Here is a 16,276-nt window from a genome sequence, read left to right as displayed (position 1 = left end):
AAGCAAAATTAACGAAATGGAAACAAACAGCAAAAATAAAAATATCAGAGATTTATATAAAGGTGTAAATGAGTTTAGAAAGGGGTGGCAACCTAAAGTAAACTTGATAAAAGATAAAGACGGTGATTTTCTAGCTGACCCAAGCGATATTCTAAATAGATGGAAGAACTACTTTAATGACCTTTTAAATGTCCATGTAGGAGATAAATCAGAAGTGAATGAAGTACACACAGCAGAACCTTTAGTTCCAGAACCTAGCTTGACTGAAGTTAAAGATGCTATTAAAAGGCTAAAGAATAACAAAGCACCTGGCATTGATTTAATACCAGCTGAGTTAATTAAATATGGTGGAAATTCATTAATATGTCAAATTCATAAATTAATTTGTTTAATATGGAATAAAGAAGAAATCCCTCAACAGTGGAAAGAATCCATAATTGTTCCTGTGTTTAAAAAAGGTGATAAAATGAACTGCAATAATTACCGTGGAATTTCTCTACTCTCAACAACATATAAAATATTATCTAACATTATTTTAACAAGACTAACCCCATATGCTAATGAAATTATAGGTGATTATCAATGTGGATTTAAACGTAACAGATCAACTACAGATAAAATTTTTCACAACAGACAGACACTTGAAAAAAAGTGGGAATATAATCAAAATGTCCATCAGCTATTCATTGATTTCAAAAAAGCATATGATTCGGTCAAAAGAGATAAATTATATAATATATTAGTAGAGTTTGGAATACCTAAGAAGCTTGTTAGTATGATAAAAATATGCACCAGTGAAACAGAAAGTAAAATTCGTGTGGGTATTAATATGTCTGACAAATTTACAATTCATGATGGGTTAAAACAAGGAGATGCATTATCTCCATTGCTCTTTAATTTTGCCTTAGAATATGCTGTTAGGAAGGTAAACGAAACTAAAGAAGGACTAAAATTAAATGGTGTGACTCAGTTGTTAGCATATGCAGATGATGTAGACTTACTGGGGGATGATGTGAATACAATTAAGAATAATGCTAAAATATTTTTCAAAGCTGCTAAAGAGATAGGTTTGGAAGTTAACAAAGAGAAAACTAAATATATGCTTACAGGCCGAAACCAAGCGTTAGGTAATAATCAAAATCTAATTATTGATAACAACTCGTTTGAAACAGTTTCCAAATTCAAATACTTAGGAGTAATATTAACAAATGAAAATTATATTAAAGAGGAAATAAAAAGTAGGCTTAATTCAGGAAATGCATGTTACTTCTCTCTTCATAAACTTTTGTCTTCTCGTTTAATATCTAAGAAACTAAAAGTTAAAATATACAAAACAGTAATTTTGCCTGTAGTATTATATGGATGTGAAACTTGGTCCCTTACATTGAAAGAGGAACATAAATTGAGGGTATTTGAAAATAAGATCCTTAGGAAAATATTTGGACCTAAAAGGGATGAGGAGACAGATGAGTGGAGAAGGTTACACAATTTAGAACTACATAATTTGTATTCATGTCCAGATGTTATTAGAATAATTAAATCAAGAAGACTTAGGTGGGCAGGCCATGTGTCACGAATGGGAGAGGAAAGAGGAGTTTACAGGATTCTTGTTGGGAAACCTGATGGTAAGAGACCTGTAGGAAGGCCAAGAAGAAGATGGAGGACAACGTTGAGATGGACCTAAGGGAAATCGGTAGTGATGGAAAAGAGTATATAGATCTTGCTCAAGATAGGGAAAGATGGAAGGCCTGTGTTGCCGCAGCCATGAACCTTCGGGTTTAAGAAGGCTAGAGAGTTAGTTAGTTAGTTAGTCCAGATATTATTAGAATGATTAAATCAAGAAGACTTAGGTGGGCAGGCCATGTGGCACGAATGGGAGAGGAAAGAGGAGTTTACAGGATTCTTGTTGGCAAAAATTGATGGTAAGAGACCACAAACACAAAGATGGAGGAATAACGTTGAGATGGACCTAAGGGAAATCGGCAAGGATGGAAAAGCTTGGATAGATCTTGCCCAAGATTGGGACGATGGAAGGCGTGTGTTGATGCAGCCATAGACCTTCGGGTTTAAGAAGTTTAGAGAGTTTGTTAGTTAGCAGTTCTCTATTATAAGAAATTTAATATATTTACAAATTTGTGTATGAGAAATAATTGATTCTAAATATTCACACGTAGCACTCATGCATTAGATATTCGAGGATCTCTGAAATTACATATGATAATAACAATATTCGCACAGTCCGGGCTCGAACATACAATTTGGAACTTACATTGTCAAATAAAGAAAGATACGCTTAATTTTGAGCTCAACAGGTTTATGCCCTGTCGGATAGAACACATAACAATTTACTAATAGCAGATCACTAAAACAACATCAGGATCACGTTGCGAAATCATTGAAGTCTGGTTGGGGCAGATGAACTTAATTTACACACACGCACAATATATAGTATGTGGATACATACATACATATATATATATATATATACAGGGTGTCATTTTAATGGCGCCCACGGACAACGGAAACGTATAGAGGACATCAAAACAAACAACTTTTCTCAGTAACATTTTTCTCGTTGGTGCATCGTTTCGGCGCTACAGTCGTTCAAAAAAGTCCGTTTTGCCGCCTGAATGCTGGCAACCACACACAACATTTGATTGCATTGGTGACGTCATATCCCGTCGTGAAGCTATGCGCTCCAGGGTTGCCAGGAACACACATACTCTGTGAAAAATGACATAGCTACAATCAGCCACATTATGTACCGTAACACAAAACGAGAAAACACGTTCTGTAACCTAACAGGAAGTAAACAAACGATACGAAAAATAGTAGAAAGAAAATAGAATTCAAGTGGAAGTGGTCATATCGAATTTTGTCTCAGCTTACATGTCAAATATTTGCAAATCTAGTTACCAAGTTGGCATCTACAATTTAGTCTATCCACTTCGTTCTTCTGATACTAGTTGTCTGTGACACACTGAACAGATGACAAAATAGAAATGAAAACTCAAAATTCCAAAGGTAAGCAACAGATAATATAACGTATATTAGGGCATTATGACGCAAGTGGAAAAAATGATTGAAAATACAGGGATATAACTAGTAGTAATACAAGCTCTGAGACAACTATGTGTTTATCTATGCACCGGACACACATGTAATACGTAGTTTGCAAATGTGAACAGGGCAGTATATTCGTTACTGATTCATCATTACGTTGTTACTGTGGTTGTACGTGTTTTAGCCGTAATGTAACAACGTGAACCTCGGATACTTCCGCTATCAGCACAAAAGTACCGCATGGCATCTGGACACAAACCTGTAGATAACAACCTTGCAACGAGATTTACAAATATTTGACATGTAGTTGAGCGTAAACAGCCACGTATAAGCTGTAAGTCCAATAAAATTTATTGTTATTGATATTTTAGATGTAGGCTGAGACAAAATCCGACATTGACATTTTATTTTGAATACGTTTTTTACCATTTCTCATATCGTTGGTTCACTTCGCCCTTCCCCTGTGATGACTGCTGATCTTCTGGCTGGTAGGCTATGATGTTCGGTCTTCTGGACGCGTTTCTCGCTTTGTTTTACAGCTAATAATGTGGTTGGTAGTTTGTTATTTTTCACAAAATTTGTGTGTTCCTTGCAACCCTGCCGTGCGCTCTTTCGCCGCAGGATATGACGTCACAGGTACGATAAAATGTTGTGTTGGGTTGCCAGCATTCAGGCGGCAAAACGGTAATTTTTCAACGGCTGTAGCGTCGAATCGATGCACCAACGAGAAAAATGTTACTGGGAAAAGTTGTTTGTTTTAATGTCCTCTATACGAATCTGTGGTCCGTGGGCGCCATTAAAATGACACCCTGTATATGTGTGTGTGTGTGTGTGATATACATATTTGAAATGTTAAACATAAAAGTAAATTACTAAATATTTAAATATACGTTATTATTGAATAAATAAAAAGGAATTATTTTGTTACTATTATATGTGGCAGAAATAAAACTAATTTCTTTATTAGCTAGTTAAAGATGTCAAAATATTTAAAAATAGTTGAATTTCATATTATAAGTTTTTCTTTAGTTTTCTATTTATATAAATAAAATAGATCGTGTGTTTTCGATTTATCTTTTGTAAAGTATATTTGAAGTCAAAATTAATAGCTTATCTTTTGTAGATATGATAGAAACTCCCCCCCCCCCCAGGCTCTCGTATCCTCATTAGAATATTTATCTGATGCTCATTACTTAGAAAGTCTGGCCAAACACGCGGGAGGTAATATGTCTACTAAAAAAATAGTAAACATATCAATATTTTTAGTGTCTTTTTTTGCATTTTTTATTTTGCACAACTTTTCTGTCACTTTTAAGCATATCGCGAAGATAAAACTGAATGATGAATGCATGAAATTCAAGAAGGAACACAGAGAGAAAACTGTTTATCAAAAGCATGACGAAAATTTTTAAACATTCGTTCGTAATCTATAATGTAATAATATTACTAATAACCCGTAGGCTAACTTCCAATTGGTGGCTGCTCTCCCACCTGCCTCAGTAGATATTCGCCATCATCCAAACAGTTACAGGAAGACGTGTGGGCAGCACATCGAACCCCCAGTCGTTGTTGTACGCTTTCCATGACCAGGTTACGATTAAAAGTTTTATGTGCAATTTGCGTCTTTGCATTTTGATCATGGAACTTCAAATAAGATGAAGATAAGAAGAAGAAAAATATTAACATTCAAATAAGCTTGCGATTCAATATTTTATGATGGAAAACAAGGGCCTACCGATTTCATCTCACCTTGCAATAATGAGAAAAACTTGAAATTAAACCTATTATGATGACTATGACGAGATACATACCATTAGGCAATTTAAATGACAGAACTTCCTTACTTACCCAGCCGTATTTTGTGTAAAGGCAATGGAGAAAACACTAGAACAGAAAAAATAAAACTTATTAAACGTCAAAATACTTACAAAAAAATACGTTCTATATGTTGAAAACATATTATTTACGACGAAAAATTACTGAATAAAATATTAATAAATCTCTCAGTTTGATTACTAAGAATGTTTTATATTCTAAGTTGACTTGATTCACTAAACCCAATATAAAGTATTTCTCACACTAATTCTACACCATCACCAAAATTCTGCATTGCTAATGCCTATAATTCCCATAGTTCAAAGAAATTGTAATTCACTTCATGAGACTGCATCCTAAATATTCTATGATAAATAACGTAATATTATATACACAAAGTAAATATAATAAAACTTACAAGAATTACAATGATTTTAATTGATCCTAAAGATCACCTTGTATCTTAATGTATTTATTATATATATTTTAATGTTCATTTTAATACATTTTGTGTTGTATCATTGTACGTACTTCTATACTAAGGCTCGTTAGCAGTTTTCAGCAGGATAATTCCAACATAAGTAAATCAATGTTTATAGAGAAAGATATTTGGAAACGAAAATATGAATCCACCAAATCTTTCCTATTCATACTTATCAATGGTTTACACTCTTCCACAAATTTTATGTAGGTGACATTCCTCCGGTATAAAACTATTGCTTAAAATCACTTATGCATGTGATGAAATCTTATTTTATTATTACTTCTGACCCTTCGACACAATTATTTACAATATTTGTTAAAGATGATAATAATTGTTACCTTAAATCCATAGTTCGTGTCCTCTGTCAACTTTCTGTGAACTAGTGCTACGTTGAGAACCTCTGAAAGATAATACATTTGACTTCAATTTCGAAAAAAAAGTTTAACTTTCTCATTATTAAAACATTACTAAACGGGGAGTAAGAATTTTGGGTTCTAAATTTTGTTTAGGTTCTGAAAAAGATGTAGCTCATACATTATGAAGATTGAGAATATATCGTCATGGAAAATATTGTAGGGCTTCTAAACTTGAGGCTGGGGGATGGGAAAGTTAACACTACGACTGAACCAATACCTATGCCGATGTATCGGTATCAGCCGATACCAGTGATATTGTTATTGGATAGTATCGGTTGTAATTAGTCTACCCATACCAGCCGATATTTTCCCGGTATTTTGGTCTTTCACGGGATCCGAAAGAAAGAAGCGCAACATTTTTGCAGTCCAATTATCCTTGAAACTATGCAAAATGCAAATTTTCTTTTTATTTTGCACAAATTATGAAAGAAAACTATTTTCTTATTACATAACATCTATTTTTAATATTCTTATGTAATTCTTGAATATTCTCATGAAATTTTATAATTGATGCATATAATTGGAGAAGATTATTTACACACCAATATTGATCAATATTTTGAACAAATTTTAATTATTGCAATTTTCAAGCATTGGTATCGGTATCGGTTGGAATCGGTAAGAGTATCGGCATCGGTATCTGTTTAAAGTGGTATCGGCCCAGCCTTACTTAATACGTAATATATGTAATATTTTGATGCTTTAAAATTAGTTACGGGCATTTTACATACACTGGAAGTTTTACAAATACCACACTCTACACACACACACACACACACACACACACACACACACACACACACACACACACACACACACACACACACACATCCCCCCCCCCACACACACACACATATATATATATGCCGGACCCTGTAGCAGAGTGGTTAGCACATTGCTCTGCGACGCCAAGCGTAGCGTGTTCGAATCCCGCTCGGGTTTGGTTGTTTGCGAATGTTCATTCATCAATTTCATCATCATCCCCATCTTCACAAATTTGCCAAGAGGCACAAAACGCGAAGTAAAAAGAACTAAATCAATCAATCATATATATGTATGTGTTTTTTTGTATGTATGTGTATATATACAATATATATATATATATATATATATATATATATATATATATATCTTATGTATGTATGTATGTACCTAGGTAGATAAATATATATATATATATACACACACAAAGCACAGCATGCTAAGACTACATGGGTCCCGGGTTCGATTCCCAGCCATTTCATGTGTGCCCGTTGCGAGTGTCCCTTCATCAATTTCAAGACATCATCTTTCATCCTCATCTTCACGATAAGCAAAAGTGGCTGAAAAGCAAAGTAAAATAAATTAAATGAATCAATCAATATATAAGGGAAGGTTGCCGAAATTGGACCAGTTTTGTTCTTTCCTAATTCATTTCTCTATTAATGACTAATTCGAAATATTTTTTTTAGTATAGATCATTACATACACTTTCATCGCATAGTAACAAGTTTTAAAATATATAAGTACTAAATTTATAAATAAGAAAAATGAAATTATATAAATGGTCCAAATTGAGAAACAGTTTGCCTAATTTGGACTTACAGTTGCGTAAGTTGGACCTTAGAAGTAAAACTGTAAGTAACAATTATTATTAACATTAGAATGAATTAAAAGTGTTTTTTCGTAAAACAACATTACAACGTATTTACTGAAAAATAGGAAATATGAAACTTATGCTGAGACGATCTACCCGTCGTAGCGCGATGTGCTAACCACTAGGGACGGCGAATTCGAAAACGTATTTTTACTGTCAACGTGTCTCTTTATTGTAGTCTTTGGCACTCAATATACGCGGGCACTCTCCATAGTCACCGTTTCTGTAAGCAGCCCCAGCCATCTGCAAATCATCTTCGTTCCATTTCCCCTCTTTTCGACATCTTGGGAACCTAAAGAAAGACAGCAACCTATATTTTCAATGCACACACACACACGCAGTCCTCCAATTACTTCCTGTCGAAATTTAGAAAAAGAAAATCTTTCCTGAACTAACACCTCCTAAAATGGACCGGTCCAATTTGGGAAACGTGTGCTGGTCCAACTGAGGCAACTATTCCCCGTAAATAAAAATATGACGGTACACGAACATACGCAACTAAACCCTACTTTTACGATATGTGTTAGTGATTCATGAATTGCACTTTTATAATATACTACAGGACATTTGATTACTTACCCCTTCTTACACAACAGCTTAAGATCCGAAGCACAATAATTGCAACACGAACAATGGAAACACAACAACAGCACTCCTACTTCGTCGAACTCCTCTAGTTGACTGACCGTTGAGTCATTTGTACATGGCACTGTTGCCAACCAGTAGTCCCAACTCACCTGTTTCAAATATATAGGCTAAAACAAAGGAGGTCCGACTTAGGCAACGGTCCAATTTCGGCAACCTTCCCCTATATAAACCCTTTACTTACCAAGGCTAACGGGAGACGTTTCATTGCAGGCTTTGATGATAACAAAATCTTCAGACAGGCTATTCGAGGTTGGTTTCCCCTGAAAAAAAAATCTCTTAAAATGTTGTACATCAATATTAATGTACAGAGACTCAAACATAGCATATTTTCAGCATTTCTTCACGATAATTCAAAATGAATAAATTAATTATTACATTGATTTGATTAAATTAATATAATGAGCTTACTTTTATGTACATTTGCTGAAATGAATCATTATAATTTAATCAACGTTTAAAATCGCATATACCGAGGTGTTACACAATTAATTCTTCCCTTTGGTCTGTCATCATTTCGTGCGTTTTCGGAAATGTCCAATTGTTATACAAAGCAGACTTCATGTGCACACGGGTTTATGAAGAATAATGTAATTTATTAATTTATTGCATTAATTTTTCACATACGGGGATGTCGGATTTTATTTTGGAGTGGGGGGAACGTTTTAAAACCTATATTTAGAATACACACACACACACAGTGCAGTGTGCGAAATAACGGAGGGTGATCCCGGGGATTTCCCCCACAAAAAGTTTAATCCCGACAGAAGAAAATATTTTTAATCCATGCCAGGGATGTTTTTTTGCCCCCACCCCCAATAAAATTAATTAAAACACCTTGACTGCCATGAGACCCGAAAGTGGGTCTCAAGTATCGTTATTCCTGAAGCCGTGATACCCACTTGTGTGTCTCACCTCAGCAATTGCTTCAGGCCGCGATACCCCTATATGGGTTTCACTTGTCATTTGCTAACATGAAGAAAGATATTGCTTTGGCTCCAGAATGTTACACTATACTCGTAGCCTGGCCCTAGATGGCAACAGGCGATTACAACAATGGCGTACAAATGGCCGTAGCATTGTAGTAAGAAACCTAGTGCTCTGTGATGATTTATGATGACTTTATTTTGTTGATTTTCAATACAACAGGCCGCATTAAAAAATGCATCGTTGTTTGACATTTGTTGTATTTCAGGCAAGAATTAAACAAAGAAGGAGAAAAATAAAAGAAGCGTACCGCTCGTCGTGTCACTTAAGTTCTGAGGGTTATATTTATTACTGAGGGTTCATTCCCAACCGGCAGGCGTTGCTTCTTGGCTCTTGTATGTCGCTTTTTACTCCTTTGACTTCAGGCAATATAGGTTCTTTACCTCAACGCCAGGCACGTATCTAGAAATATATTTCGAGGGAAGGGGTCCGAACTAAGTGTCTCAAAATAATAATAATAATAATAATAATAATAATGATTATTATTATTAGTATTAGTATTAGTATATTAAATGAATTAAAAAGAATTACAATTCATAAAAAATTTAAATATTCAAATTAATATTTTTTATTACATGAATATGTAAAATGACGGCATATAGATGGTGATATAACAGCATTCATTATGTAGCTTACGTATAGTTATGTTCGGCAAAATTTGCAAGAGACACAACTGCCCTGGCAAGGATATTAATATCAAATAGATAAAGAATTGAATATTTATCTATCTAATCTAATCTAATTTATAAAAATGGATGTGTGTGTGTGTGTGTGTGTGTTTGTTCCGGCATAACTCTCGAACGCCTGGAGCAATTTCAACCAAACTTGGTACACATATCACTTGCAATCTGGAAATAAGTACTGTGGGTGTAAGACACCCCTGGCACCCACAGGGGTGGGGGTGGGAAGCGGCTGACATGTATAACGACCAATATTAGTGTGGAATCCATAGTTTTCGTGGTCGCTAAGATTAATAGTGACGCTCCCAATGCCGTTCAACTCCAAGACACCTCTGGCACCCCTATGGGTGTGGTTGGGAAGGGGGCGACATGTTAAAATAATCGAAAACGACCAATATTAGTGTGGAATCGCTAGTTTTCGGGTTCGCTAGGATGAATAGTGACACTCCCAATGCCGTTCAACTCCAAGACACCTCTGGCACCCTTGGGGGTGGAGGTGGGAAGGGAGTGACATGTAAAACGACCGATATTAGTGTGGAATCCATACTTTTTGTGGTCGCTAAGATGAATAGTGACACTTCCAATGCCGTTCAACTGAAAGTTAATTTTACACTATAGTTAGAATTCATTATTTTCTTGTCAACGTCGGTCAATCAGCTAGTTGAATATAAAAATGGATTTAAGATGCAATTGACGAAAAGTAAAGTTCCTGGTAATATTTTATGAATGTTACGTTATATATATAGTAATACTTCTTGCAGAAATCTTCTTTGGTACTCTTATTTTAAGTGGTATGATCCCAATACAATCCTTGCCTTTCAATAAGTTCAACGGAAATAAATAATCCTCGATTAAACAAGTGTATTACATTATACATTATTTAATTTGAGTTGTTTTATTATTTCTCTATTTTCGATATTGTATTTTAATACTTAGGAAGTCTTTCGAGGGTGTTGTTTTTACACAAATTTTAGCGGTCTTAACTACACGTAAGATAGGTGATGAATATTTGCTGTTTTATCTCTGATTTTATAGCGTCTTTTTACTATTTATGTAATAACAGTATTTTTTAGTCAAGGTAGAAAGAACAAAATAAGTATTAACGTTTTCTTTCCTCCGTTTCATAGTCTGTGGTTCCATACAACAACACTACATACGCATCGGAGAAATTAAGTACTAATCAATTAATTTTCATATTATTACAAATAATTATATTAACGTATTAACTAGAAACAATTTTATTATTATATTTCTGAGATACTTGGCTGGGACTGGCTCCCCAAATTATACCGTGTCCATAAATGTTTACCCTGATTTCAGGATTATATATGTATTATATTTATGATTCTAACATTGGTTTTTTATTACAGGTTTACTTGGGAACCCATGAAGTTTCTGTACAGGTGTGTCTCATTCAACACTTTCGCCACAAGGAGCGCTGTGTGAGCTATTCGTAGAAATGGCTTTCCCTCAGGAGAAAGCTCAATGTGTTGCGTGGCTTGCAGAAACCAAATCACCGATTACTGTGCAACGAAAGTTTAGGTCCCATTATGGAAAGAAAGCATCTGATGTCAAGTTAATCAGAAGATGGATGGAAACGTTTTTAGCAACGGGGTCAGTTCACAAACGCACAAGCAGTGGCAGACCATCTGTTTCGGAGGAGACTGTGCAGGCAGTTCAAACCGCATTCACGAGGTCGCCACAGAAATCGATTAGAAAAGCTTCGGGGGAGCTTCAAGTGCCAAGGAGTACAGTGCATAAAGTGGTTCGCAAACGTCTTAAATTGTATGCGTACAAGGTCCAAATTGTTTAGGCTTTAAAACCAGATGATCGCCCAAAACGTGAACAATTTGCTAACGACATGCTGAACAGTTTGCATGAGGACAATGATTTCTTGAAGCGTGTGTGTTTTTCCGATGAGGCTACATTTCATCTCTGGATCAGTTAACCGCCATAATGTCCAAATCTGGGGATCCGAAAATCCTCATGTCGTACGAGAACACATTCGGGACAGTCCAAAGGTTAACGTGTGGTGTGGGATAATGTGTGATCGTGTGATTGGCCCATATTTCTTCCTTGAAAGCAATGTAACAGGATATGTTTACCTAGACATGTTGGTGAATTATGCCGTTCCCCAGCTACAGGATCTGCAAGACACTGTCATCTTTGAGCAAGATGGAGCTCCCCCACATTGGGCTCTTGAAGTCCGCGATTATCTAAATTAAACCGTCCCCCAACCGGTGGATTGGCAGAGATGGCCCAATTCCATGGCCCCCGAGATCACCTGACATTAACCCCTTAGATTTCATTCTTTGGGGGTATGTGAAAGATATTGTGTACAAAACAGCAGTTCCTGATATTGTGACCTTGCAACAACGCATCAGGGATGCCATTGACACAATCACACCAGACACGTTGCAAAATGTGTGGCAAGAGATTGAATTCCGTCTTGATATTTTGCGTGTTGCCAGGGGTGCACAAGTTGAAGTGGTTTAAATCTTGAAGTGTATTAACTGTATTAAATGTTTATGTATGGTTCAAAACTTAATGAGTAGAAGCATATGTGGTATAACGCATGTTCCATTTACTGTATCGAATTAAGAGTTATATTGTTTTGTTATCAGGTTAAACATTTATGGACACCCGTATATTTCTAAATACGTGTCTAGTGATGTGACGAGTTAGTATGACTCGGTAACTAGTATTTTTATTTTATACTGGAATTACACAAATATCGTTATCGGCATCGGTATCGGTGGGTATCGGTCATGATATCGGTATCGGCATCGGTATCGGCAAATGGTGGTATCGGCTCAGCTCTAGTAAACACCCATTTCGTTCCCGTCTCATCTCGATTATTACAGAGTTCTCTCTCGTTGTTCGTTGAAGGGTCGAGTCTTGTCTCGTCACGATTTTGGAAAGGCCGTCTGTTTCCCCACGAAATTTCTCAACCTTGAACTTTTTTTACAAGAGGGGTCAAGCTCCTTTTGACCGCTCTAGTTCGGAGACATTACATACGCGAGTGCATCTGTACAAAACCTGGTAGACTTCGAAGGAAAACTTGAAGAAACAGCAGATAGTACTTAGAGGGAAAATTTCACGGTGCATATTAAAGGTATACTTGTCTGCAATTATTTTTTGCTTACGGATCTTCGTGTCACGAACTTCTTGGTAATATTGAATTCACTTTCATTAAACTAATGCAAGAACAGTTTTCCAGATTACCTTAGAAAAAAGATTTAGTGTCGTTTTTATAGGACACGACTGGCCGGGGAGGGGGGGGGGAGCAAGAGCACTATCTTTATCCCCTTTGTGGTGTTTGGAGGGCAAGTGGACTTTCACTTTAACCGATTCCGACGTTCCTTATACTTACATATACGTATTATTCTTACTTCACAGTATGCTCATTCGTGATACTTTTTGTATGGGGATAGGGTTAGGGTTCTTGTACAGGTAGCCCCCTTTTGTAATTGCAAATAAATATATCATGCGATTGGGAGGTGAATAAATATAAAATAAACTGCTTTTCTGTTGTAATAACCTTTTCTGCTTCGTATGCAATTCAAATTTCAATATTAATGCATTTCATGTCCGTGTCTTTATGTACAAAAACGTTAAATCTACAATTAACTGAACAGAATTTCATAATTTATTTCATATTTCAACTGTTATTAAGAAAGATAATATGTTATACACTGGAGAAGTTAAACGTGTTATAAAAGTTGTAGTATGTAAGAAAAAATGCATAAATGAAAGTAGATTTTAGCATACGTAATGAATAAAAAGTAAAAAGGTGCAGCAAACTTAAGCAATTGCAACATGTCAAGGAGCCATATGGAGAGATGTGAAGGTAACGCCCCACACAATCCCATCCTCGCTCATTTCTCCCGCTCTAGATGCCCGTTTATTTGAAGCTAGGTGAACCCTGGAGACGTATCGCGCAGGTTACCTGAAATGATGCATCCTGGGGACAGAACGAGGGTCTCCCGTGTGGGAGCCAGAAGATCTACCGACTCGACCACCACGACTCTACATTATACAGAGTGTTTTAAAACGTTCTGCGGGATTCTAAAGAGCTGTAACTTTATAGTAATAGGTTTATTACAACGAAATATTTGTTCTTACCACACTGCTGAATGACGTGTGTGTGCAGGTGATCACCCGATCACGTGATTCCAAGATGTCATCGATGCAGGAAAATACTTTCCCCACTGCTTAGCCCGTTAGGTCACCAGACCTTATGGCTGTGGGGACATGTCAAGACCTATTTATATGCACAGAAACCGACAGATCTTGACGACCTGAAGTTCAAGATACTTGATGTGATTCACAACTTTCCGGTCTAGATCCGTGAGAATGCAATTCTTGGATTCAAACGAAGATTGCAAGAGTGTTTGGAGGGGAATGGTGCCGAGTTGGAGATCTGACGATTAACCAAACCACATCAAATATTAATTTTAAAGTTTTCTCTGTGTAACAAACAATATTTCGTTGTAATGTACCTATTACTTTAAAAGGTATTGGTTTTTAGAATCCTGCGGGACTGTACACACTGTATTTGTATGTATAATAACGTCATGCTTGACAAGAAATCGCTAAAATTTCTCCTCTTCCAGTTTTACCAACAAAATAAAAGCTAGAAAAATAGGCAAAGGAAATCTTCAAAACTTACCGCAACAATAACAAGGACAATAGCGAAGGCGCAGAACAGCTTCCACATCTTCCTGCCTTCCATGGACCTCAGCTGTAAATTGAAGGCCCTTGGATGTACGAAATCTGAAGCCATCGCCCGATTAGCAGCTGTCTATCATCATTTCCTGGTCCCAGTTTCCGGTCGTGGACCGTTCGCTCTTCCTCGTAGTTTGTGACGACAGCCACTCATCTGCTGGCAGACCAATTCGACAAAACAGTGGCCTCTGATAGGATGATTGCAGGAATCAACTAGCGGCGTCTTTTTCTGCGAAGCGTTTGTTGAGGTTCCACAGTGATCTTCCTCTAACAAGGAAATTCCCTGACTCCAGTGGAGGATCAGATGTGACCGACGCACTTCAGCTTTCAAATCTACGCTTTAAAAGAAGTGGCGCTTTCAGATAAAAATAAGTGGATCTTAACATCCACTGAGACGCAGAGAAACGCGGTAATAGAACTTCTGTTGTCTGCTTCTATTGAAATCAAATGGTGTAACGCCCATTTGTACCGAAGAGGGTATTTCCGTGCCAGAAGACTGCAGATTATCTTAAAGGTTATCGGCCACTGAGACGCCGGAAAAATGTCTGTTCTGTTCTGTTTCCACATCTCAGTGGGCGCTAATCTTAAGGAGGCAAGAGAGAATGCATTTATATATATGGTTTTTCTGTATTGCTGCTTGGCGGATGTCCCCTCCTGCCCCTCCTCTGGTCTCATAACTGTTGAAAAGTCCCCTAGGGAGCAAAGAACGTAGAATACCATTAACATAGCTAGGAGTGTATTTCCGGAGAGGGATGTCCAAGGTGGCCGATTCTTACATTATGCCGATGATGTAATCAAGAGGTTCCAGCTTCGTGCCCGGTAGAGTTGTTGCACAGTGCTTCGGATCTCTTAACTGTTGGTCCAATCCCAAGTAACTTACCTGAGCAAACAAACTATGCTAAAGTCTTGCTACACAAATTATTTGCGTACAATATACAACCTGTGGCAAAAGTCACTTGACACTCCTTAAAAAATAAATGTAAAAAAAGTAGTGTCATGAAAGGAACGCTTATAATTTGGCGCCATTAAGTATTCTACTAGCGGCGTTGGTTGGTATCACTGATAACGGAAGTGTTGCTGTTTTTTTCCTCTGACATACTGATTGGTAAGAAAACAATAGAATTTCGCGTAGCAGTTCAGTTCAGTTCGTGTGCGTTAGTAGGGTCTCACTTATCGCACAAGCCTCAAACAACATACCCGCCCTTCACCTTCTGACGTAAGGGCGGAATGCCTTCGTTGTTAGGTTCTGGTCTCTTAGCATAAATACACTGCAACCTTTTGAAGCTCGGCCAAAGATATATTATTCATGCTAAGAGAACTAAATCTAACAAACCTAACCTAATAAAGAACGTATTTAGCCTAACATTGAAAACATTTCGGCTGACGTCAAAAGGCGCAGAGTGGGAATGTTGTTTGATGCTTGTGAGACAAGTCCAACCCATGTGTTATGTTACTCTCTCTTTGTAAAGAAGAAATAATTTTCGATGCCACCACGTTCACCGGATCTCACCAAAGTCGACTTCTTTCCAATGGGGTGTGGGAGAAATCGTAAATACTTGAAAAGCTTAAGTACAGGGTGACTAAAAAAAGGTAACCAAATAATTCTCGTTACCTTATATTTCGGTTACCTTTTTTGAACCACCCTGTATTACATCAAGTCCTTCCAGTTTGTAGACAGCAATACTGAGCTGTGTCTTCGTGTGTGTCAAAGTATTCCTGACAGATTCCAGCTATGTGTTAATGCAGAAGGATAACATTTGAACACACAATAATGCCACAGAAATAAAATATTTTGTAGTTTTTGAAAGTATTAAGTAATGTT

At 36.7% G+C, this 16,276-nt stretch overlaps 1 protein-coding gene across 1 annotated transcript in view; it reads right to left on the bottom strand.

The window, feature by feature from the left end:
* The window catches only part of LOC146002536 (general odorant-binding protein 57c-like), a 30,441-nt gene extending 15,726 nt beyond the window's left edge, over positions 1–14,715 (bottom strand). Inside the window, exons 1-4 of the mRNA XM_083140453.1 lie at positions 14,399–14,715; positions 8,244–8,322; positions 5,701–5,762; positions 4,912–4,947 (exon numbers count right to left, since the gene is read on the bottom strand). Of these exons, the coding sequence (XP_082996579.1) occupies positions 4,912–4,947; positions 5,701–5,762; positions 8,244–8,322; positions 14,399–14,512 (291 nt within the window). The 5' untranslated portion in view covers positions 14,513–14,715. The remainder of the gene's footprint in view (positions 1–4,911; positions 4,948–5,700; positions 5,763–8,243; positions 8,323–14,398) is intronic.
* Positions 14,716–16,276: the final 1,561 nt, after the last annotated feature.

This window comes from Lepisma saccharinum, chromosome 18 (genome assembly GCF_977018435.1).
Source record: "Lepisma saccharinum chromosome 18, izLepSacc3.1, whole genome shotgun sequence".
NCBI classification, from domain to species: Eukaryota; Metazoa; Arthropoda; class Insecta; order Zygentoma; family Lepismatidae; genus Lepisma; species Lepisma saccharinum.
The sequence above is the reverse complement of the archived record's forward strand: the minus strand, read 5'-3'. Positions and strand labels throughout refer to the sequence as shown.